General features: G+C 44.8%; 11 protein-coding genes across 11 annotated transcripts; 5 read left to right on the forward strand and 6 right to left on the reverse strand.

Moving 5' to 3' along the window:
* Positions 1–84: 84 nt before the first annotated feature.
* On the reverse strand, positions 85–1,739 carry L199_002986 (uncharacterized protein; the record flags this gene model as incomplete). The annotated part of the gene is made up of 6 exons (XM_064888723.1): positions 85–334; positions 421–583; positions 646–738; positions 804–957; positions 1,028–1,559; positions 1,636–1,739. The coding sequence occupies 6 exons, from the start codon at positions 1,737–1,739 to the stop codon at positions 85–87; spliced, it is 1,296 nt and encodes a 431-aa protein (XP_064744795.1).
* Positions 1,740–1,988: 249 nt separating this feature from the next.
* On the forward strand, positions 1,989–3,208 carry L199_002987 (uncharacterized protein; the record flags this gene model as incomplete). The annotated part of the gene is made up of 5 exons (XM_064888724.1): positions 1,989–2,128; positions 2,201–2,241; positions 2,303–2,392; positions 2,446–2,756; positions 2,819–3,208. 5 exons carry the CDS (start codon positions 1,989–1,991, stop codon positions 3,206–3,208), a joined length of 972 nt encoding a protein of 323 aa, XP_064744796.1.
* A 74-nt stretch (positions 3,209–3,282) lies between these two features.
* L199_002988 (tRNA pseudouridine(55) synthase) lies at positions 3,283–4,958 on the reverse strand (the record flags this gene model as incomplete). The annotated part of the gene is made up of 5 exons (XM_064888725.1): positions 3,283–4,234; positions 4,303–4,457; positions 4,516–4,571; positions 4,639–4,811; positions 4,882–4,958. The coding sequence occupies 5 exons, from the start codon at positions 4,956–4,958 to the stop codon at positions 3,283–3,285; spliced, it is 1,413 nt and encodes a 470-aa protein (XP_064744797.1).
* A 388-nt stretch (positions 4,959–5,346) lies between these two features.
* Positions 5,347–6,830, forward strand: L199_002989 (uncharacterized protein; the record flags this gene model as incomplete). The annotated part of the gene is made up of 6 exons (XM_064888726.1): positions 5,347–5,522; positions 5,598–5,679; positions 5,747–6,017; positions 6,075–6,120; positions 6,186–6,400; positions 6,457–6,830. 6 exons carry the CDS (start codon positions 5,347–5,349, stop codon positions 6,828–6,830), a joined length of 1,164 nt encoding a protein of 387 aa, XP_064744798.1.
* A 411-nt stretch (positions 6,831–7,241) lies between these two features.
* Positions 7,242–11,423, forward strand: L199_002990 (uncharacterized protein; the record flags this gene model as incomplete). Its single annotated transcript, XM_064888727.1, has 12 exons — positions 7,242–7,260; positions 7,317–7,492; positions 7,558–8,422; positions 8,478–8,594; positions 8,651–8,913; positions 8,966–9,133; positions 9,194–9,391; positions 9,448–9,621; positions 9,680–9,841; positions 9,898–10,460; positions 10,515–10,845; positions 10,917–11,423. 12 exons carry the CDS (start codon positions 7,242–7,244, stop codon positions 11,421–11,423), a joined length of 3,543 nt encoding a protein of 1,180 aa, XP_064744799.1.
* Positions 11,424–12,383: 960 nt separating this feature from the next.
* Positions 12,384–13,950, forward strand: L199_002991 (uncharacterized protein; the record flags this gene model as incomplete). The annotated part of the gene is made up of 3 exons (XM_064888728.1): positions 12,384–13,397; positions 13,486–13,849; positions 13,913–13,950. The coding sequence occupies 3 exons, from the start codon at positions 12,384–12,386 to the stop codon at positions 13,948–13,950; spliced, it is 1,416 nt and encodes a 471-aa protein (XP_064744800.1).
* Positions 13,951–14,329: 379 nt separating this feature from the next.
* L199_002992 (uncharacterized protein) lies at positions 14,330–16,515 on the reverse strand (the record flags this gene model as incomplete). The annotated part of the gene is made up of 4 exons (XM_064888729.1): positions 14,330–14,924; positions 14,989–15,336; positions 15,399–16,240; positions 16,306–16,515. 4 exons carry the CDS (start codon positions 16,513–16,515, stop codon positions 14,330–14,332), a joined length of 1,995 nt encoding a protein of 664 aa, XP_064744801.1.
* Positions 16,516–16,983: 468 nt separating this feature from the next.
* Positions 16,984–17,720, reverse strand: L199_002993 (uncharacterized protein; the record flags this gene model as incomplete). Its single annotated transcript, XM_064888730.1, has 3 exons — positions 16,984–17,064; positions 17,149–17,571; positions 17,646–17,720. 3 exons carry the CDS (start codon positions 17,718–17,720, stop codon positions 16,984–16,986), a joined length of 579 nt encoding a protein of 192 aa, XP_064744802.1.
* Positions 17,721–18,078: 358 nt separating this feature from the next.
* L199_002994 (uncharacterized protein) lies at positions 18,079–20,600 on the reverse strand (the record flags this gene model as incomplete). Its single annotated transcript, XM_064888731.1, has 9 exons — positions 18,079–18,104; positions 18,166–18,761; positions 18,816–19,248; positions 19,325–19,700; positions 19,749–19,858; positions 19,943–20,264; positions 20,336–20,394; positions 20,458–20,511; positions 20,588–20,600. The coding sequence occupies 9 exons, from the start codon at positions 20,598–20,600 to the stop codon at positions 18,079–18,081; spliced, it is 1,989 nt and encodes a 662-aa protein (XP_064744803.1).
* Positions 20,601–20,952: 352 nt separating this feature from the next.
* On the forward strand, positions 20,953–21,646 carry L199_002995 (thioredoxin; the record flags this gene model as incomplete). The annotated part of the gene is made up of 5 exons (XM_064888732.1): positions 20,953–21,081; positions 21,140–21,204; positions 21,270–21,390; positions 21,485–21,542; positions 21,597–21,646. The coding sequence occupies 5 exons, from the start codon at positions 20,953–20,955 to the stop codon at positions 21,644–21,646; spliced, it is 423 nt and encodes a 140-aa protein (XP_064744804.1).
* Positions 21,647–21,808: 162 nt separating this feature from the next.
* L199_002996 (uncharacterized protein) lies at positions 21,809–23,064 on the reverse strand (the record flags this gene model as incomplete). Its single annotated transcript, XM_064888733.1, has 6 exons — positions 21,809–22,416; positions 22,470–22,512; positions 22,602–22,613; positions 22,673–22,726; positions 22,817–22,837; positions 22,915–23,064. 6 exons carry the CDS (start codon positions 23,062–23,064, stop codon positions 21,809–21,811), a joined length of 888 nt encoding a protein of 295 aa, XP_064744805.1.
* Positions 23,065–23,165: the final 101 nt, after the last annotated feature.

Consider the following 23,165-nt stretch of genomic DNA (forward strand, 5'->3'; position numbering starts at 1 on the left):
TGTATGCATTTAAACCATATGTGATAATACTATTCTACTGTACATCAACTGACTCAGCCATTTAACAGGTTCAATCTGTTTCATTCAACTTTTCATCCTTCCTATCCAAATTTCCGTCTCACCTTGATCTATCTCTGAACCCACGACTTTATCCACCAAGGTCATCTTGATACCGTTATCGTTCAACATCTTCCATAGATCCCTTTCAGATGGATCACGCTGTTTGTACGCCAATACCAATATTGGGATTCTATCGGAAGATGGAGTAAGGAGGGAAATGAGGGTTTGGAGAAGTGAGGGGAAAGCTGACGTATTGTAAGTTACGTCTGCGGCGCTACATCAAACAAATCAACGTAAACCGAATGATCAGAATGGAGTACAAGTATGAGTATAACGCAGTTGGAGTGATTGCAGACTTACATTACCAGTTCTGGTAAATGATCATCCACTGATACCCATGAAGGTAAAGGTTTGTCCCAATCCAGCACATCCGCTCTGACATTCACGTTGTTACCGTTAGAATTCGATTTTATATCGATACAGTTGAATTTGAGATTCTCATTCATAAGGGGTATGGCCGTATCTACTCGACTTATCAGTTCAGCATTCTTGGGTATTTTGAAGGATTAGGCGGGAACGACATACCTAAATCAGTAGCTATTATATTCCGCTTCACCTCCGGTAAATACCTTTTGATAGCTAATGATAATGCGATAGACACCAGACCTGTCCCACTTCCTAAAGAGAAAGGTCAGCTTACAGTAAGACATAAAATGCACAATATGAATATGAAGATGACATACCAATCTCTAGTATATCCAAACCGTCTTGTCTCCTTAATAAATCAAATACTCCGTTGACTAGCTCATCAGGATGAGAAGTAGATTCGTTTCTTGTGTAATAAGGCAGGTATTTCCAGAACCACGATGATAATGCTAGACCTGAATCCCAGATTTTCTGTTTACGAATATGCTTGAAATTAGCTTTACTCCATCTCGGTGAATGGACCAATGCCAGTGAAGCTCACTTTATCCAGATCGAAACTAGTTTGCTCAATTATCCTCAACATCTCTTCCCTGCTTTCTCCTTCTTCTCCGTCTTCCTGTGCTTGTAGGGGTAAAGTAAACTCTCGAGTGATTCTACCTTGTTTAGGTCCATCATCTTTCTCCTTTCCTTTTCCTTTTTTACTCTCTTTCTCCTTGTCTTTGCCATTTTTGGAGCTACCATTGATACCTCTCACCGCTCCCTTGTTCGATAAATCAGAACGAACGATATCGATCCCCTCGCTCCATACACCTATTACTCCCACATCATCCTCACATAGCGACATCAAGCTACATGAAGGATGTCTGGAGGAAGACGTAGAGGGTGAAGGGGAGAATAAACCTAATCGCCATGATTCGCCTATCTGTACACCCGCAGGTAAAGGTACAGATATAGGTTTGTAGGTGCTTTGAGGAGGGATGAATGTAGTCAGTTCTCTCGCGGGGGTAGGAGGCGATAGGGAGGGCGTAAGTCTTTGCCAGATGTATTGAAGGGGGGTTGGATCATAGCGTAATCTGAAGAAGTGACACACATCATCAGCCTTTGACTCTGCATGTTTTGTTCTCGTGAGAAAGCAGACCACTCACTTACTCTGTTCTGAGGTCGTTGGCTACTTGAGGTGTTATTGTGATTTCTTCGGTGGTGAGTGTAATTGACACGGGAGGTGGTCGTAGAAAAGAGATGTACCAGTGCATCGTGAGTACCTAAATGATCCAGATGTTTGAGCTTGCCTCTGAGCTCGAGTCTGGTGAATGATACCGTTCAGAAGGTTATATTAGCAGATGTGAAGTGAAAAGTAAGAGAAAGACAACATATCGCAAAAATCCAAAAATCACAAAATCAGCCAAAACCTCGGTTTTCTTTCGATCAAAACAACCGAACTCAATCACTCTTCCTGTTCAGTTTTATCTTATCTTCTTGTCAAAACATGTTATGATCGACCGATGCCTCTGGTAGATTACGATTCGTCTTCTGCGTCAGAATCAGAGCATGAAAATCAAAAATCCAACAAGAATGGCATCATCGAAGATTCAAAGGTGAAGCGCCTAGGAAAGGAAGTAGCTTGGGCTCGTCCTTCGAAAAGGTAAGTCCAAGTCATCTCTATTTTAAAACCCCCATAATCTTCTCTGCTGATACGGCATGTCGCGAAATATAGACCAAAGAAGCTACCTTCTCTCCCCGAAACTTTTGAGACAGGTATGTCCAGCTTCACCCATACCGTGCATTTGGCTCCAGCTGACTCAGAAGACAATAATAGCTCCAAAAGACGACCCATCGCTACATCAAGGTCGACGACGTACTCGACCATACGTAGATGGGGATTACAATACTCACGTCTACTTATCTCGTGAGCCCATCTGACCTCCATACCTCTTGTGCGAAAGCTCATAGAAATGATAGTCAAACCATCATCTGGTCTTCGAGCGGTACTAGAAGAAATACTAAGAAGTATTCAAGATGAACTACCGAATCATACGATTCATTCCCTCTTGTCCTCTTTACATATCTCCCTGACCCATCCATTGCCTCTTCGAAGAGATCAGATCTTACCGTTCCGCAATTCCCTGGCTGGCCGATTGAAGACACTGAACAAGTTCAAGTTGAGTTTCGCAAGTGAGATGAAAATCTATTATAATCGCCTTAGTGGGGGTGAAGAAGGAAGTGGTGGAAGAGCTTTTTTAGCTCTGCGTGTAGGAGCCGGCGCGAAGGAAGTGAGTCAGCTCTCTGGTTACCGAAATGTTCTCAAGTTAGCTGATGGTTATGGTATGTTCAGATTGAGGGGATACTGGATAAAGTGATTCATCCTTCATTGGATATTCATCATTTACCGAAATATCATGAAGATCCAGAATTTCATACTTCCTTCGGATGGACATTGATCAATCAGAAAGAGGACGAAGGCGATGGAGAGGTCAAGGGCGAAGATACACCTGGTCTTTCTTCTGATCGTATCACAAAAAACCAGAGTACTTCCGACTCATCGAGCGTATCGAATTTCCAGCACACGCCATTCTCAAGCGATCTCTTCGAACGTATCAACACCAAATACCAAGATGTTATATTACAGAAACAACCTAAAGGCGGCTGGGAAGTCGATAACGTACATCTCAGAGTATCTAAAGAAGTGCATGTGCTAGGTCTACGTCCAGATAAAATGTTGTAATTATACATAATACATAATGACATATCCTAATCGAGAACACATATCTAAAATGCTATAAATGCACTGTACTGTACTTAATATTGTTTCTTGCCATGACCTTCACCATGCCCCCCGTTAGGTGGTACAGGCACACTGACGAATCTCCTCAACACTTCGACTTCCCATTCTCTCAATCCTCCTTCATACCTCCTCTGCTTGATAGCCTCTGGCGAGTAGTTTGTGTGGATCTCCTCAGCACTCATACCAGACATGATAGCTTCTTCCTTCTCTTGTTTCTCAGCTTTGACAGTTTCCTCACGCTCCTTGATGGCTCGTTCCCACACAGACCAAGGTATAGACCCATTCGTAGGTCCTGGAATCTCCTCCTCTTCAGCCTTAGCGTCTGTTCCTGGGTTGATTTGTTCCGATGGAGCTTCTGTCTTCGATTTAATATCCCCGGATGCTGATGCTGATGCTGATGCGGCCAAAACCTTCTCATCACCATACAACGAGAATTCGCCTTGTCTCGTCCTTGTCAATTTCACGACATGTGCACCACAGCCCAGAGCTACCCCTATATCATGTACGATTGACCTAACGTACGTCCCACTTGAAACTGTCATCTTGACGGTAAATGTAGGTGGTCGTAAACCATTTATAGGTGATATCTCAGGATAATCAGGTTTTTCTAAATCCGGTACAAAAGATTCTTTCTTCGTTTCTGCCTGTTTGGACTCGGGTACATCCCCATTGAACGCACTTTCTTCTGATATAGTAGGGTTTGTACCTTTAGGTTTAGAAGGTTCTGTACCAGCTTGAGAGACAATGTCAGTCAATTTCCTGAACACTTTCTTCTCATCTTCTGATAATCTCTTTGTAGGCCATTTGTATTGGTGTCCACCGTCTCCTGGTGTGACGGAAGCAGGTTTGAAATCGATTAACTCAATTGATACTTGACATTTACGTGTGGGGATCGGACGAGGAAGGGGTTTGGATTCTCGGGCGTATTCGTATAGTGGTTTACCATCCATCTTAAGAGCCGAGAAGCTACAACATAACTCATTAGCATAAACCTGTAAGTCTATGTTATGGATAGGGAACAGGATATTACTCACATGGGAGGTACTTGATCTATCTCTCCTCTGAACCTATCCAAAACTTTTTCTATATCTTCCCTTGTAACGTGTTCCCATGATGATGTTGATAATACGGGATCATCAGAATCCATAGAAGTTGTTATACATCCCAGTAAACCTATACTTTCGTATTCCTTCATAGATTCCCTAATCAGCCTTTTGACCGTGACTCGTCGAATAGCTGATACTCACCTTTGTACATTCCAAAAACCTGTTCAAATGCTTCGTACCTCTATTCACGCCAATGACTAGTGGATAATGGTCTAAGTCAGCTTATCTCTTCCATGTTATGATCCAGCCAGACAAGAGGCTCACCTAATACACCGTCAGCTAGAGGATCCAATGTCCCTCCTTGACCAATCTTCAGTCCCAGATGAGCCGTATTCTTCTTTTTATTTTTCTGAAACCTCGCATGTTTCCTTTTCTCAGGATCGTCAAATAACTTGGACTCTAGTAAGAGCGATGTGATTGAGTCTATCACTTTCATCCTATGTGATCAACGCGATAAGCCATTAGCCTCAGCTAACCGGCCGGCAGAGAGGACGAGAATATACGTACGAGCTCGGACCTGAAGGCTTGGCTATGGGGAATAGACCATTGAGTGGTAAAGGGGGCATTGAAGGTGATTTTGGCATTTTGATAGACACAGTTGGAGGGTATACTCGAATTCCGGTTGAACGAAGTAGACCACCTAATGGTCGACGTACAAATGGTGGGATCTTGATAGATGTACCTGCACTGATCTTCCACAGCGCTGTTGGGACCCGTCCTCTTATGTTGGTGTATATTGGAGAGACGTTGCATTGGTGTTGTTGGTCTTCATCGTCTTCCGATGGTGGATGTGGTTTCCAACTTTTTTGGTGCGAGATTGATTGATTACGTAAGCAGCCTTCACTCAACGGCTCATGATCACTAGCCAAGGTTACAGTCGAGATGCAGCCAATGTCTACATCCTTCTTACCTCATCGTCCTCCAAGCTAATCTAAGAAGGAATCAACACAGAGAGACAAAGGATCACCTGCCATGGCAGCTTCATCCTCTTCGAAAGCTCACGTCAAGCATTTCAAGCCTTATTTCACCCCTGTCGAAGTGGAGAAGCTGTCTGCCAAACAAAGAGGAAAGTTGAGTGTATCCCGAGAAGAGAAAGTGAGACAACAAGCTTGTGGGTTCATAGATGCTGTCGGTGTCAGATGTGGATTGTAAGTTGGCTTCCCCCAAACTCCTTCTCAGTTTCGACTTCAACTTAGATGATATGGCTTGCCATCTGTGTACAGCCCTAGAAGAACGATAGCCACTGCTCAGACGCTGTACATGCGATTTCACCTTTTCTTCCCTTACAAGGATTTCAACTATGTTGTATGTCACTCTTCCTTATTTCCTTCCTCCTCTCAGATGACTAGACTGATCAACTGCATACATATAGGAAGTGGCTCTTTCGACATTATACGTTTCTTCCAAATTACACGATACAATCAAGAAACCCCGAGAAATCATCCTTGCTTCTTTTCCAATCCGATATCCGAACTTGGTCAGAAAGGGGACAGTCGATATAGCTACGGCAGAAGCGAATGGTCTTGAACATGAGAGGAAAAGAGTGTTGGCCTGTGAAAGATTGGTATTGGAAACTATGGGATTTAAATTTGGTGTAGAGACGGGTTTGAGGGGAGCCATCAAGATTGGCAAGAAATTAGGTTGTAAGTACTCTTCTTTTCGTACAAGTATGCTCAGCGCTGATGGAAAGCTTGATTTAGTGGGGAAAGACCTCTGTCAGAGTGCTTGGAAAGTAGCTGTGGATTGGTAAGCTTACTGACTATGCGTATTGAGTGTGTTGCATCCGCTAACTGATTGACTTCACTGCTCAGTCATCGTACTCAAGCTCCTCTATCGTTTCCTCCGCATATCATAGCGCTTGGATCGATATATACTGCTTCTCTACTCCTATCGGAGACGACCAAGTTGCCTTCCGATGATAGCACAGTGTCTGGTGGGGTACCATCTGCCGCTCAAGTGGTGGGACTGCTGGGTAAAAGCGGACCGTGGGAAACGGAGTATTCGGCTTCAGCAGGTCACATCGATGGTGAGCTTTCCATATCACTGCGAACGGTAGGATATACAGCTCATGTCCACCTCTAGATATCGCTCATCACCTCATTGATCTATATACCACTATTCTATCGTCCCTACCCGACAGTCTACCAACTGCTCATACACCTTCTCCGGTATCACCTAAAGAGCCAAATCCTTCGTCGTCTCAGACTGCAAATACCACTGCATCATCACCGACTGCATTTCCTCTGCCATTATTCTGGACAACACAAACTCTGACCGAGCTGAAGATCGAGCTGAGGAATAGGAGACCTGGTGCACCACCCACCTACCTAGGCTGGACGGCTGCCGGTAACCACAATGGGACTGAAAATGGAAATGAGGGAGATGAAGCTGTTGAAGGGATGGGCAAGAACGAAGGTACGATCAGATTCTTATGGGATGATGAGGAGATGGCGTGATAAATGTACTTTTAAGAGATGTCCTGCACTTTACCATATGCTGCACATCGCTGCTTCCATTGTATACACCATGCATTGATCATCGTTCTTAGCACCATGCCATGAATCCGGTTGTCGATGAGGTATGAGGTATGATGGGTTGTCGGTTGTATAGATTCCGAGAATGCCGCGCACAAACGTCACACCTTTGAGATGACAACAAGCATCAACTCGTTGCATCCATCTTACTGCTTCCATCTGCCTAACATACTTTGCATCATCCAACTTTATACTTATCAACTTGTACTCAACGGGTAACGTGACTGACCGGTCCAGCAAGCTCCGTCGTCTTCTGATCGAGGTCAAGCTCTCTCTCAATTTCCGACGGTTGATGCTGGGATTCGCCATAAGAGCCGATTCCGTCAAACCATCATGTCCAATCTAGATGATTGTAAGCTTATACAAGGTCTATTGAATTCAGATCACCTAGCTTATATCTTGTGATAGTCGTGGAACATTCATCTGGGCCGTCCATACCGCCCCGCTACTCTTCATCAGGTGCTTATCGTGGAGCAGCGCAGGTTCCAACTACAGGAGGAGGGGGTATCGAGAATGTAGGATATGAAGGTTTCGAGGTGGATGATGGTGAGGAAGAAGACCAGGATACAGGTATGGTTAGAGCTGTGAGTCTTCAGATAGCCAAACCCTTTTAAAAAGGACAGCAGATCGCTGCTGACGCTCGATGCAGCTCGAGACAGGATTCATACCATCGTCACAGACCCCCTCATCTCTACCACCATTGTTCTCGTTATCCCTCGTCCAGTATTCTCCCCCATCTTCCCTTACTCATCTTCGAGCAGCCAATAACCTTTTATTCCTCGCCGCTGCCCCTCTCTCAATCGTAATCATCGACTTGGAAAATCCTGAAGATTTAGTTACGATTGATTTACCGAAACCTGCACCTGAGAAGGGAAGTCCTGCACTCCAAGTAACACCGACTATCGACAAATTATATGCCGATCCTACAGCCAGACATCTATTGATAACCACCAACACAGGGGATACATTCTACCTACCTATAAGTCCTGGAAATGCTGCTGTGCAATCTAGACGACTTAGACCTCTGAGATTGCGACAGAGTATAACGGCTGTGGGATGGTCACCTATCTCAGGAAGTACCTCTTCAGAAAGTAACGGTCAAGATACTGGTAGCCAGCCTCATGGCAAAGGAGATATAGTTACTCCACCTTCAACAGATGTTCTCCTGGGAACCACGACAGGTCAAATACTCTCGTTACCCCTTCCTCCCCAGGACGATATCTTCAAATCCGTATCGATAGGGATGAGTAAACCAACTGAGAAAGACCTACAGACTGTTTATTCGCTACCTGATCAACAGCCTGTCACTGGTATTGGATTTGGTTTCTGGCCCACTGGTTCATCTGGAAGTGGATCTAACAAGAAGAAGGGGACGGAAAAGAAAGCCTGGGTCGTCATCACTACGAAAGAAAGGATGTATGAGATCCAGGGTTTGGTCAGCTCTACTACTGCTGGAGGAAAAGGTGGTGGATGGACTGAAGAGGTCTTCAAGCCGCTGAGAGATGGTACACCTAGTAAGTTAAATTGATCCTCTCTGATCCAAATTTGACTGACTCTGGCTGGGTACAGAATTCCAAGAACTGCCGGGAGATCCACCAAATTCCTCTTTGAAATTCTACATCCCTTCGGTTGAAGGTCAATCGGCTTCATCGCTTCCACCTGCTTCTGCACTAGTTTGGCTGACCGGTGAGTCGTTCGGCTGCTCAACTCCAGGAGAGCCAGTAATTGACATAGAACTTTAGCTCCTGGTCTATACACATCGAGCATTGCAACCTCCCTCTCATCCGATATCCTTACGAAACCTTCTTTGATCCCGTATCCATCATTTGATGATCCGTCCACACCGGCATTCAACCGAAACGCATCTTCCAATTCGACCTCGACTCCACCTACACCTATCGCCGTCTCGATTACTCAGTGGCACTGGCTCTTACTGTATCCTAATAGAATAGTCGGCATATCGAGAGAAACGGAAAAGGTAGTTTGGGATGAACACTTACCTCTGGTGAGTCGTTGAAGTGTCAAAGAAATCAAGGGTATCTGATGGTTGTGTTTAGTCTGCCGAGGAGAAGGCGATTGATCTCTCAGCCGATCCTGTGTCTCGGACATTCTGGATCTACACCGATAGATCCATACTCGAAGTGTTGGTGCGAAACGAGGATCGTGATGTGTGGAGAGCGAAATTGGAGAAAGGGGAATACTCAGATGCGTTAACTTTCGCTAGAGTGAGTCGTCATCTTCCTCACAATTTGATGTGTGCTCAAGCTCAGGACTATCGTGCGCAGACATTACCTCAGAAAGATATCGTGCTCTCCAGACAGGGCGACTCCCTTTTCGATCAAGGTCGATATATCCAAGCTGCTCAGTGCTATGCGAAGTCTAGTCGAAGTTTCGAGTTTGTGACTTTGAGATTCATCGACGCGGATGAGAGGGATGCATTGAGAATGTACCTCGCCGACAGATTGGATTTGCTCAACAAGAGAGTGAGTGTAAACCTTTTCGTAAATGGACGGGGAAGATAGGCTGACAAGAGGAGCAGGATCGTACGCAGCGGATGATGCTTGCAACATGGCTTGTTGAGATATACCTTAGTAAATGTAATACTTTAGAAGACATTGTCGCCGCCGAATCAGCTATCTCAGATGTGGAGAGTTTGACTATGGAAAGAAAGTTGATGGAAGAGGATCTGAAGAATTTCATCACGACGTATCAGGTAAATCATAAATGCTATTCCAGCAATCTGAACGAGACGAACTGATGGTTGTGAGCAGAACGATCTTGAGCCCAAAGTGGTATATGAGCTCATACTGTCGCACGGTCGAATGGATCTTTACCTGTTTTATGCCAACCTCAACAAAGATCACGGGAAGGTAGTGGAACATTGGGTGACAGAAGAGAAATGGCTGAAAGCTATTGATGTGTTAAACAGGCAGGTAAGCCATAATCTCGCTTGTAAGATCATCGTGTATTCTACTCACATGATATATAGGACTCCGTGGACCTGTACTATCGTTTCGCATCCATCCTCATGAGAAACGCCCCCAAAGAGACTGTCGACTCATGGCTTCGACAATCATCGCTCTCACCTCGCCGCCTTATCCCAGCATTGTTACAGCAGCAACAGCGGAAAGAACCTATCTCATCTAATCACGCAATACGGTATCTACACTATGCCATACATAATCAAGGATCAACCGATACGACCATCTACAATCTTCTCCTAAATTTCTACGCATCTGATCCAGATCCAGATGACGGCCCATTGCTGCGGTTCCTCTCATCTTGTCCTGATGATCCCGAAACCGAAAAGCCATATTACGATTTGGATTATGCGTTAAGAACGTGTAAACAACATGGACGAATACAACCTTGCGTTCATATATACTCCAAACTTGGTTTATACGAAAGCAGTGTTGATTTAGCTTTAGAGAAAGGGGATTTGGAATTGGCAAAGATCAATGCGGATAGACCTGATGACGATGATACGCTGAGAAAGAAATTGTGGTTGAAAATTGCTAGATATGTGGTCCAGGAGCAGAAAGATATCAAGAGGTATGTCCGCCTCTTCTCACCATGATTGTGTGTCAACTCATAACGGTCAAATAGTGCTATGAAATTCCTCGAATCGACCGATTTGATCAAAATTGAGGATATCTTACCTTTCTTCCCTGACTTTGTCGTTATCGATGATTTCAAGAATGAAATTTGCAATGCACTTGAAGAATACTCGGCAAGGATCGACGAGCTTAAAGCCGAGATGGACGAAGCTACAGCCTCCGCTGAGTCGATTCGACGTGATATCGAAGGTCTGGCAAATAGGTTTGTGACCGTGGAACCTGGAGATAAATGTTGGAAATGTGGTGTTGGCTTGACGATCAGACAGTTCTACGTGTTTCCTTGTCAACATTTTTTCCATGCTGACTGTTTGATATCAATGGTGAGCTATCGCCTCCGCAGTCATTCTCAGACTGTTGATACGCATTCAGCTGATATGTTATGTTCTTGTAGGCCATGGAATTCCTTCCTGCACCATCGTTACGGCGTATCCTCAGGCTACAGGATGAACTAGTATCCAGATCATCCGATCCCTCCACTCGAGCATTGTTATCGTCAAACTTCAGTCCATCCCATTCCGGTACTGGAACACCGAGACATACAAAGGGTCAGAACAGTCAAGTGGTAACTTCCGGATCGACCACTGCGGATTTACTCTTAGGTCTGGGAGGTCGAAATAAGCTTATAGCTGCTGGAGATAGACTACGAGAAATGATCATACCCGATGCACTAGCTCAAGCAGTCTCAGTGGTAGGTGCTGGTGTAGGTGTGGGATCAGGTAGTGGAGGATTAAGCAAGAAGAAGAAATTAGAGAGGATCGATGAAGGTAGAGCAGAAGAGTTGAGGAAGGAACTAGATGATTTGGTGGCTTCTGTATGTCCACTCTGCGAAGGGTCGATTGTGGGCTTGGATAAGGGGTTTATAGCTCCCAATGAGGATATACGAGATTGGGAGGTTTAGAGGTTTAGATAGGTGTTTGGTATGGTACCTGATACATGGAGAATATACAGGCATTTAGTGTTAGTACAAGAAGGGCGAGCTATTGATGCGCGATCAAAACTCTGGATCGAACGGTCGATCCGGATTGTATGATTGGCTAGCCTTTACGCCATGAGTCATATTCCCAATAGCCGTGATGAAAGGGTAGATCTCTGTCATTGCACAGGGCGTTGACTTTACTGACCTTACTCAATTGACATTCGCATTGACATTGATCATTGATATCTGACACATGTCTGGTGGCATACGCCGATCGAAGACAGAAATAGATTCGAAAACGATTCATATCATGTCTTATCTGATCTGACGGGTTCTCACAGTACTGAATGGAATGTACGTTGAAAGTCTACTTCTATGTTGATGGATGATCAGGTACCAGGAGACACAATACAAATGATCAGCACCCACACCCGAATCCGTACATGTAGTCAGAACCCCTTACATGAGACACTTCATCTTAATTCGAAGACCTGACTTGTATCGACGCCTGATACATCGCCAATAGAGTTTGTAGCAGATCAAGAAACACGATAGTCAATCTGCATACAATCAATACTGTTCATCGTCAATGCATTATGCTGACGATCAGGTATATAAACTATCATCTTCATTCCATTCTGACCCTCTTCCCTTTCCATCCTTCAACACTCAACTTCTCATCTCTCACTTGCACTCTAATCTTCCAACGCCGGTCGTTGAACTGACATCACACTCTTTTGACCTATATACCTACCAATCAATTAGCCAGTCTAATTTCCCAATACCACTTCTAGTAAAGTAAAGTATAGTAAAGTTTAGCTAGTCTACTTTTACATCCTGCTCACTACCTACATTACAAACACGAACACAAGTTTAGCTAGTCTACTTCTGTCCCCTCACCCATTTTGCTACATTTAACAACTTCAACAACTCCAAATCAAGATGTACGCCACTCGAATTATCGCTCTCTTCGCTGTTCTCCCATACCTCGCTTCCGCCGCACCTCTCTTCGGTCTTCCCAACCTCGGTGACATCCTCGGACAAGGTAAAGGGAACTCCATCGACGCTTCGACCGTCGCCATTGCCGTCCCCAAAGTGACCAGCTTTGTCGGCTCAGCTGTCCCCGCAGCTACCTCCGTACTGGGTGCGGTCGTAGCTCAAGAGACTAAATTCGTCGGTTCGGCCATTGGTACAGCCACCAAATTAGCTGGAGCGGTCGTTGACGACGTCCAATCTGCCTCCGCACAAGTTACCGGAGCCGCATCAGTAGCGGGAGCGGTTATGGGAGGAGTGAATGTGAACAATGGTATTTCCGGTGCGATTGCTGGTGATTTGACTGGTCAAGTCTCTGGTATCGCCTCGGGAACAGTCAAGAACGTGATTGGAAACGTCATCGGGGATGTCGTTAGCGCTGCTGGATCCAACCCCATTGGCGGAGTCGTCAGTGGAGTCGTACCTAGTGGTGTAGCAAATGCAATCGGTCAGGTTGATTCTACCGCCAAAGGGATTGTAGGTGGTGTGGTATCAGCGATACCAAATGTCATTGGAGGTGTAGTCAACAAAGGTCAAGATGTAGTTGGTGCAGTAGTGAGCCAAGGTCAAAACGTAGCTGGTGGAGTGATCAACAAAAGTCAAGATGTGGTTGGTAACGTAGTTGGTGGAGTTGTTAGCCAAGGTCAAAACACGGTTGGAAACGTCTCCAACGGAGTCACCAGTACAGTCCCCAACGTCCTTAGTGGGGTCATCTCTCAAAGCCAAAACACTGTTGGAAACGTCGTAGGAGGAGTTATCTCACAAGGTCAAAACGCCGCTGGAGGTCTGTTAGGTGGCCTTACAAATACAGCTGGTAACGTCGTTTCCACCGGTCAATCTACCACTGGAGGTTTGTTGGGTTCGGTCATTCCTGCTGCTCAGAACAGTCCTGTTGCAATCGTTCAAACTTTGAACAGCTTCATTGTAAGTCATGACTTCTCCCTTTCACAATATCTCTACCCTTCTCATCTCATCTAAACAAATACTGATGGTAATCGTGCAATGTGATTAGTCAAGTCTCAAACCCGCCTCAGCCGTCGACTCGATCCAAAACCTCCAAAAAGTTTATTCCTACCTTACCACGGTTCTTTCCAACCAAGCTGCTCTGGTCAAAAACACCGCTTCGGCCGATTTCGCTCCATTTGTCAACTATGCTGCTCAACTTGTCCGAAATCTCAACTCTTACGTTAACTCCTTACCATCCAGTATCACATCCGCTTCTGGATTCTTGACGATTGCGGGTCAGATCGACGCTGCTACAGCTCAGATGTTGAGCGGTATCAAGACTACTGCTATTGGTGCTACTCAACTTTCCACTGCGTTGTATGCGGATGGCATGTTCAGTGCTTCTAATTTGAGCACTTTGTTCCCTAAGAGTGAGTTCAACCCTGTATATAGGCTAGAGGGGACGACAAAGCTGATGAGTCGATGGGGAATAGCTCTTGCCATCCTACCTCCTGCTCCCATCAGCCTTTAAGCAATCATGTGTAGAGGTAGTTCGCTGCAGGAAAGATTAGCGAATGTGTCATGCGGAGGATGCAGTGCTTGATCGTCTCCGGGACCGTTCAGTATGTATTTGGAAGAGGAAAAGCAGGTTCAAAAAACGATTGACTCTTTCGTTAGATGTTCAAGTTGACCTCCTTTTTGTTTTGTCATTGTGTCGATAAGTCGTGTCATGCATGAGGATGTAATGTAACGTAACGGAGCTGCCAATCTAATACTCATTTGCCTGCCATCTTAGTGCGTGGTTTCTGACAAATAGATCTTCCGTCCTATATGCAATGCATTGTTATCCAAGTAGTACGTATAATCGTATATTCCCGAATTGCAAGACCTATATCCGACAACTCATCGCGTTACTGTCCATCAACCTCTCTTCCAGCATCTTCAGCAGCCTTCACGGCACTCTCGAACCAATTCTTAAGCACTTCCTGATCTTCCTGACCTACGCTGATCCTCACCAATCCTCTTTCAACTCCATGACTAGCTGCCCAATCCAATTCCAGATAATGTGCCAAGATCGTATATGGAGAAGCCAACGTGAAACTCGTTCCTAACGAAGGACCCTTGGCACATCCAATAGTATTGTAAAAGGCCTTCGAAGCAGCTTCAGAAGTGAATGTGATTGAGAACAATCCACCGAATCCTCCTTTTCCTGTTGGTGGTAATCTCTGAGCTTGAGCGTAATTTTCGGGAGTCTGAAATCGAGGATAGTAAACTTGTTTGATCACTTTTCCTTCTGTCGGAGTGGATTTATCTGCCAAAGATCGCCTGAAGAGGAAGTCGGTAACGTCATATGCATTGTCGTTGACTCGTTTGATACGACCTCGATAATCCCTCGAGTTACGTTCCATGTACACTGCGTCTTCGGGATAATAGTTATCTTCATATATCTCGCTTTGTGCAGCTTTGAGATGTTCGAATAGTGGACTGTTGGGGTTTAGAATAAGACTGAACGAAAATAGAGCTTATCAGCTGGACATCCTCGGAGGGTTCAAGTGATGCAATAGCTCACCTTCCACCCATCACATTGGCGTCACCACTGAAGATCTTGGTCAAACTGCTCACGACAATATCGGCAAATTCGACAACTTCCACATTGATGAAATTTCCTATCGTCTCATCTACCACAATCACGAAACCGTATTTGTCTGCCAACTGTCTGATCTTCACCAGGTCAGGACTTCTGAGTAAGGGGTTTGATGGGAATTCGCAGAACAAGGATAGAATAGGGGGTTCGTCAGATTGTCTATCTTCAAGTAATTTTTCTAAAGCTGGTATATCCTCTGTACCTCCTGCTCCCAGGAAATGACATCCTGGACCCCATTTTTGCAGGATTTTCAGTGTATCTGTGTAAGGGAATCTGCAGGGATGTATCTTTGTTAGCATTGATTACTTCCCATAATAATGCAAAGATCGACTCACCCATAACAGACACTCTTTCCTTCCTTCTCACCCTTCCTACGCCTAGCTGCTCGAGCTATATCGAAAGCATGCCAAATGGCACTCATACCGCAGGGATACAGATACACATCATCTTCTTTGACAGCTTTCTTTCCGGAACCGGAACCTGCTCCTCTAACCACATCATCTACTTTCCCATATCCCTCATCACTCGGTAACAATCCACCTGCGATTCTTCTTTTCAAAGCTTGTTTAGCTAGCGGTGCATTGAAGAGCGGCAGATTTCGTCCATAACGTTCTTCAAGGTAGGTCGTGAGATCCGAAGTCAAGAATTCCTCCTTCACGGGTTCTACAGGAGCATCATCATCGTGGTTGGGGTTGGTCTCTAATCTGGGAGTAGGAGGAGCAGAGGGGGTAGTAGGTGTAGGGGGGACAGAATTTGTTCTCCTAGAATAATGTTTATTCCTCGTTTGTGGAGCTTTCGAAGGTGGTCTTTCCAAGTTTGGTGGAGTAGGAGGACCATTGCTTGAACCAGCTGGTAATTCACCTAGGAAAGCTAAAGCTCTTTCTGCCATTCTAGAACATATACCATCTCCTGAGTGTTGCCAGAACGCTTTCCCAAATGACCAATTCGCTTTGTCAAATAACAATATTTGCAATTCTATACAATCTACCCCTCCCAACGATTTGGTATCGATGATTGAGATTGAAGAAGGACAAATGACGAACTCAACTATCCTGGATGGTACTGGGGGATTTTGATGAGCAAGAAAATCACGTCCCTCGCCTGCTACTTTTGGTGAAGGTAGCAAGATACATAGTTCGTCGGGTCGACCGAATTTGGCTAAACATAATGCGGCGAGCTAATTATTGGGCACGTACATCAGCTTGAGTGGTGTGTCAGTGCAGACAGACCTCCAAAACTTACCTTCTGTATACTTCTGTGAATGAAGAATCTAGGATAACCAGTTTCCATCCTCCCTACGACTCTCTGATCTCCCTCCTCATATCCGATATTATCTTCCCAAGTGGGCAAAGACACCGAGATAGCGTGGGCGGTGAGAGCTGGGACCGATGCACCTAGCGGTATAGGTGAAGGCATGGTGATAGGAGGAGCAGCTACGATGGTGGACGGCATCTTGCCTGATAGTGTGGTTTTAGGTTATGGAGACAACTGTTCAAGAAGGATGAAAGTCTAAAAAGACATTTTGGCTGACTCGTACGGTCCGAAGGATGTCTCATTCTCATCGTAAACGCACAGACGGATTTTCCGATTTTGTTTTGTTTTTCCATTTCGACTCGATTAGGAAATTACACTCGAGATCCTAATGAGAATTACAAAAACGATGGATTCCTGGGTTCAAGGCCATAACAGTGTTTTGTAATGGCGTGCTTTTCATCGTTGGATTTACATATAAACATTTGGGGGTGGTGGTACAACAACAGACTAAGGGACTATATGTTCACTTTGAACTACTTATATTATCAATTGCATGGACTTTCATTCTCTTATGGAACGAGAGTAATGTCATTCCATTCCATAGCTTCGACTTCTGTACTGTATCTTGAGATGAGTGTCCTCAAGACTCTTAAATCGGTCGCTGGTCTATGGTTCATAGAAAGGTTCATCGTTCTCATCGCTCAGTTCATTGGCACCTCCCCATTGTCTACCTTGATCTTGAATTTCCTATTTGCACATGCACCACATGATCAGCCAACATCCAGTCCATCAGGTCACTCTGACTTTGCCAATGAAGTGAAGAAAATTCACCTGAATTTGGAAATCATTTCCTCTCCTGACTACTTTCCTACCCAGATGATCAACCGCCATATCTACAAATTCCCTCTTATCCACCCTCCTCTTTCCATGTCCTTTCATATTCATAACCTCGTTGGCAGTCTCAGATACCCCTTTCAAACCATTATCGTTCTTGCCATACAATTTATATTCGACATCTTCGAGTAGATTGGTATTTCCAGACTGGTGATTCGATTTGGATGATTTGGAAGTATCATGTAAAGGTAAATCGATACCTCTTTCAGATGGTTTTTGGGTTTTCAATACTCCTGAAACGTACTCATCGGGCCTGGCTGGTGGTGGTGGAGGAGTAAGGATGGAACCGATTTGGTTGAGTGTTAAGGAAGGTGATTTCGAGTTTTGAAGTGATGGAAGGGAGTTTTGAGGCGATACGAGCTGTTAAAATGAAAGCCTTGGTCAAAAATTTTCCCAGAAGTCACATTTTGGACTTGTATGCCCAGAACACTTACATCATTCAGCCCTGTTGGAGCAGCAAGACTGAAAGTTGCGGAAAGTAAGATAGCAGCGAAATAAGTAGCTTTCATGGTGATTATCTTTGATAGTTGATTGATTTATTATCTGAGGAGAGTAACTCCTTGGACATATTCCCGCTTGTTACTTATATAACCTATGCAGATCATACTACTACGTATCAGCATGCATGGGTGACGATGCACCATACGATACATAAGCTAATCAACGTAGCTGGACCGGCTAATCTCGAAAAAGGCTTTGATGGTTAGTATTGTAATTTCAGCTGAACAACATTGAGCAATGTTCGTTGAGTAAGCAAGGCCAGCCGGGTTCCAAGAGATGTCAGTACGTGTCCTCCGAGTGACATAAGCGATGACCGAAAATGCATACGAAATGCGGTCCAGGTGTCTAGGTAATTCAAGATAGCATTTACAATTCTTCGTCCGAATCATCAGCTATGCATTGAAAACAGACTAGAATCAGCACAGAGTTGTAGAAAAGCTAGCAAACACTCACCTCCCATATTAGCCAAGAAATTAGCGAAATCCTTCTCCTTTCTTCCGTCTTCATCTTCTCCATCCATCTCTTCATCCACATCCATCGTCTTATTCTGTCGTTTCTGTTGATTCTCCTTATCCTTCTTAGCCTTTCTCTTCTCCTTCTTACTCTTCTTACTCAATACACTGCTTTCCCCTCCCATCATATCCCGTTCGTTGCCCGACGTAATTTCTTCCAATTCCGCCATGGGCTCCTCGACGTCCATACCCATGAAACCCAACATCAATTCACCCTCTGTCCTCTCTACTGCCGCACGTCTCTTTTTAGCTTTCTTCATTGCCGCTTTCGCTTTAGATCGATCTAACATCCCAGCCGGGAGTACCGCTAATTCCTCTGCTGTGAATAACCTATTATTCTGTAAGACCGGTTGACGAGGTACGACTGGTTGAGTAGGGAATGAAGAGGTTGATGATGATGCGACTGGCGGCGGTCGGAAGGTTGATGGCTCAGCATCGGAATCATCCTCATCGTCCGAATCAGCGTATATCGGCTGAGGTGGTTTGTACGTTGGGGCAGTAGTCTGAGATACAGGAGCGGTGTTTGCGAAGTCCACACTATATTCAAGAATCAGCTATAAATCCCACTGCAGGTAGAATCGAAAAACTCACTCTTTAGCCATAGCTTCTGTATCAGCAGCCTCTTCACCCTCCCAGGCAGCTTCATCACCTAGATTATCGAAAAGACCGTCTAACGTGAACGCTTCACTGAGCGTATTGAGGATCTTGGCATCTCCAACCTTATCTCCACTCATCTCAACATCATCTTCTCCATTGGGTATGACCGCATTGGCGGGTTTCTGGGATTGGGATGGAGCAGAAGAAAAATGGATAGCGGGGGGTACGGTGAAATACGATATTTTACCTGAATTCCAATCTCGCAATATCTGGACTGCGGATCCTTCCAAGTCGGGTATACCACCTTTACCTAATCTACCTCTTGTGAGAGCTATCTTGATCAAGAAGTCCCTGACGCCATCGTAAGCAGGTATATTGTATAGTTTTTGTAACTGAGCCGGATCTACTTTCGTTAAGATCACTTCGACTGATGGACAATATAGACAATTATCAGCTATTCTCTCCTTTCGACCGGTTGGGCCGGGGCCTATAGCATATCTCACCAGGTGATATTGGATCTTCGACCAATTCCGCCTTGATACAATTCCTTAACATGATCTCAGCTTGTTTCTTCTTTCCCTCTTCTCCTTCTGTGGATCTACCTATATCTTCCAATACCACACCAGGACAATCTAGAATCTTGACTCCCTTATCTAGTACGACTTCTTGTACCACACGGGTCTTACCTGGCATGGAAGCTACCGCACACGCTCTTGATCTCTTCAGTGAGTTGATCAAAGATGATTTTCCAACATTGGGATATCCCACGACACCGACTGTCAACGATGAGTGTGGAGTAGATAAAGCGTATTGTTTCAGTAGATGCAGAAGAGCAGGCGCACCAAGGGATGACGAGGTGGTTGGTAAAGCGGGTAGATTCTGTTGTTGACCTGGTATAGCAGCTGGCTGAGCTAACGGTACGGCTACTTGTGATAAGTGCTGACGCTGGTTCTGAGTTGAGGATTTGAAAGGCATAGTAGGGAAAGAATGACGAAGGTGTTTTAACCATGCTTCGAGATTTGCTCGGGGCACAAGATCTATCGTTCATTATCTCATCTATTAGCTTAAAGTCGCTTCACTGACGGCACATGCTTTGGTAAGCTGATCAGATCATGACATACCAATCTTATTTACCACCGCTAGCAATTTCTTCCCCTGCACATCCCTCTTTCTCACCTCCTCTTCTACCCATCTACTCCTCGTTCCATCCGGATCTCTCGCATCTAAAACTTGTATTATCACATCACTCCTCTCTATCACTTTTCTCAACTCCCTCATGAACGCTTTCGAAGATGAATCTCGAGTGGTGAGAGAAGCATCAATCGGTTCGTAGAACGATATTCCACCTAATCCAGCGCCGCTTGATTCGGGTCCATATTGGTCTGCTGCAGAGAGGGTAGCCAATGATTGAGGCGTGGGATGACTCGCTGTACTGGTACCGATCTATGGTACCAAGATAATTGGTATGAGCATAAGGGGAAGTTGTCTGGCAATTAGGTGAGGTGCGCACTGACCTTTGCTTTTTGCTTGTTCGCCAGAGAGTGGAGTTTGGGTACTTCCAAACCTTTCTTCTCTACATGAATTCTCAAAATCAGCTGACATGCGGTCATTCAGATCAGGAGGCTACTGAGCTTACTCTGAGCGGTCGGCACAGAATACACCTTGCCCTTATGACCTTTCGACTGTTTATCTGGGGAAAACAAATTTTGAGACAATCAATAAGCGGCAAAGGTGAATGAAACTCATTTTGATCGAGTCGGGCTCACTAGCTTTAGGCATTTTTCTCTCTGAGATGGTTCTTGATACCCCTCTACCGTTGACTATATGATCCTTCTCTCGTTGTATGTTATGACTCCCTTGTATGCTGTGATTATCATGATCATCAACAACGACTGATCCATCTTCAGCATGGTTGTCTTCTCTGAAAAATCAAAAGTGGAGGTCGAGGTAGTGCGGATATCGCCGCCATACTTTACAAGCTGACATCACTCAACCGAGATTTCTAAGCATCCAAGCATCTTCATGGTTCGACTTTGTAAACTGTCTTTTGCCTGACTATTCATCACCGACACTATATATTTGCAGCAAACACCCTTACTCACGGTACATCAACAGCTTTATAATCATCGCCATGTTATTTCAAGCTCTCCGCTCAGCTCGACCTTTAGCCAAAGCTGGACCATCGTTCCGACCAGTGATAGCTCGATCATTCCATGCTACCAGGATAGCAAGAGATCATTTCCTAGATGCTAACGAGGAGGTGAGCTAAGTGGAGTTCGTACAACCGACCGAGCTCATATATCCATTACGCTTCATAGGCATTCAACAAGCGAGCATTGGACGAAGGAAGTACTAAACCAGTTTTAGTCGATTTCTACGCTGAGTGAGTCAACTCAGCTGTGTCAACCTAGTGAACCGCATGAATCCTGGCTGATGATTATCTGGTAGATGGTGTCAGCCATGTCGAGTGCTCACTCCATTACTCAAAAGTCATACTGGTCCTGGGTCATCGTACGATCTGATGACTGTCAATGTGGATGATTACCCAGAATTAGCAGCTAAATTTAAGGTGAGTTAGCTGGGTCTAGAAGGCAATCGTGCTGCGCAAACAGTTGAAAGAAAGTGATCTTGAGATTGGACTGATGAGATATATTGTAAAACAGGTATCAGCTCTACCGACTGTTGTAGCTTTCAAGAATGGCGCAGTAAAAAACAAATTTGGTGAGCTGCTTTGTTTCGTCTTGTTGGCGGACAGACCGCTGATCCCGTATATAGTTGGATTTAGAGGGGATGCAGATATCAAGAAATTCCTTGGTATGCTTTAGACGGATTGACAATGCATCTTGCATTTGCGATAAGATACACCAAACTTCCCGAAGGATATGCAGGCTACTGATGAGTGACATTAAGTTGGCAACTAACAGCACTCCATGATTTACGATACATCCAGCACGACTGACAGATATCACCATGAAAAATTCCCCTCTTTACACTTTCAGATAATTCTCCTTCGCCCAATCTTTGTTGACCCTCTTCTTCCAGCTCCCCGCATTTTCCCCCAACTTATCAACCCCTCTAGCCAAGTTCTTCCAATACTTTTCTCTCTTCTTCCTTCTCTCATATTCCTTCTCCAACCTTTCGTCCTCATTACCACTCGGTACACAACCACTTATCATCCTATGTATTCTCTGATCCTCGTGTCCATACCAATGCCATTGCGCTCTTTCTTCAGGATCTTCAGGAGGTTCAACTCTCCCACATGATCTAGCAAAATAAGTCGAGTCAAACCATCCTTTACGCAAATCACCATGTTGTTTCTCCAATTCCATTCTTGTCGACCTTGGTACAGTCTTCAAACACATGGCAGAACATTTATGATAGTCTTCTTTTTCCTTTTTCTTATCTCCCTTTGAATTACGGGATTTACATGGTTTGCACAGGCAGTTACTGATTGGACCTCTATGTTTCCATAAGTATTTCTCGCACTTGTAGGTACATCGGACACAACAACATGCACAACGGAAGAAATCGTGTATGAAGTGATAACAGCAATAGATGGTCATGGTGATGTAGAGAAAGATGATGAGGCATACGACTAGAGGTCTGAGGGATCAGTATCTGTTGAAAGAAGAAACTTACTATACGTACCAAAGATAATCAATGTCTGATACTTGTCCCAGGCATCTTGGATCTAAAGGGAACAGATTTTTGTATTCAGTACGATAATCTCGGTGATACACTGGAACTTCATGTTTCATTACTGATATATATATAACTCACCTTGGTTATGAACTATGCCTCGTAAGGATGACAAAATCAGTGTCGATCATTCGTTACTCCGATACACTTACGTCTTGCATTTTAGTAAACATGCCCAACATGCCTTTTGCATCATCATACTTACCCTACTCGCACATGAGAGGACATGTACTCGGTTAGCTAACTTCTTGTTTCCCCGAATATGTTTTGGCGGGAGGTGTAGAGGGTTCGCTCACTTTAGCCTCGTTCACCGCATTCTGCTCGTTCCCAACGAACGCGTCACGTCAGCTCAACTTAAGAATACCCAAATTTGTTATGTCAAGAATCAACATACCGTAGCAGTCGCCACCGCTCCAGCAGCAGTCTTAGCAGCACCCCCACCAGCCGAGGTAGCAGTTTCCACTGCCCCTTTTGCGCCTCCCACGGCAGTTTCAGCTGCACCAGCTACTGCTCCTCCTACATCACCTATATCCAGCGGTGCCATCCTGCTGTTATAGAGTTATAATTAATGATCCGGTTTTTATTGCGTTTCTCGAAGGGACGATTGGGTTTACAGGATGGGTATCGATTTGGTAGTGTTTGGCA

Source organism: Kwoniella botswanensis, chromosome 1, assembly GCF_036426115.1.
Source record: "Kwoniella botswanensis chromosome 1, complete sequence".
NCBI lineage: Eukaryota > Fungi > Basidiomycota > Tremellomycetes > Tremellales > Cryptococcaceae > Kwoniella > Kwoniella botswanensis.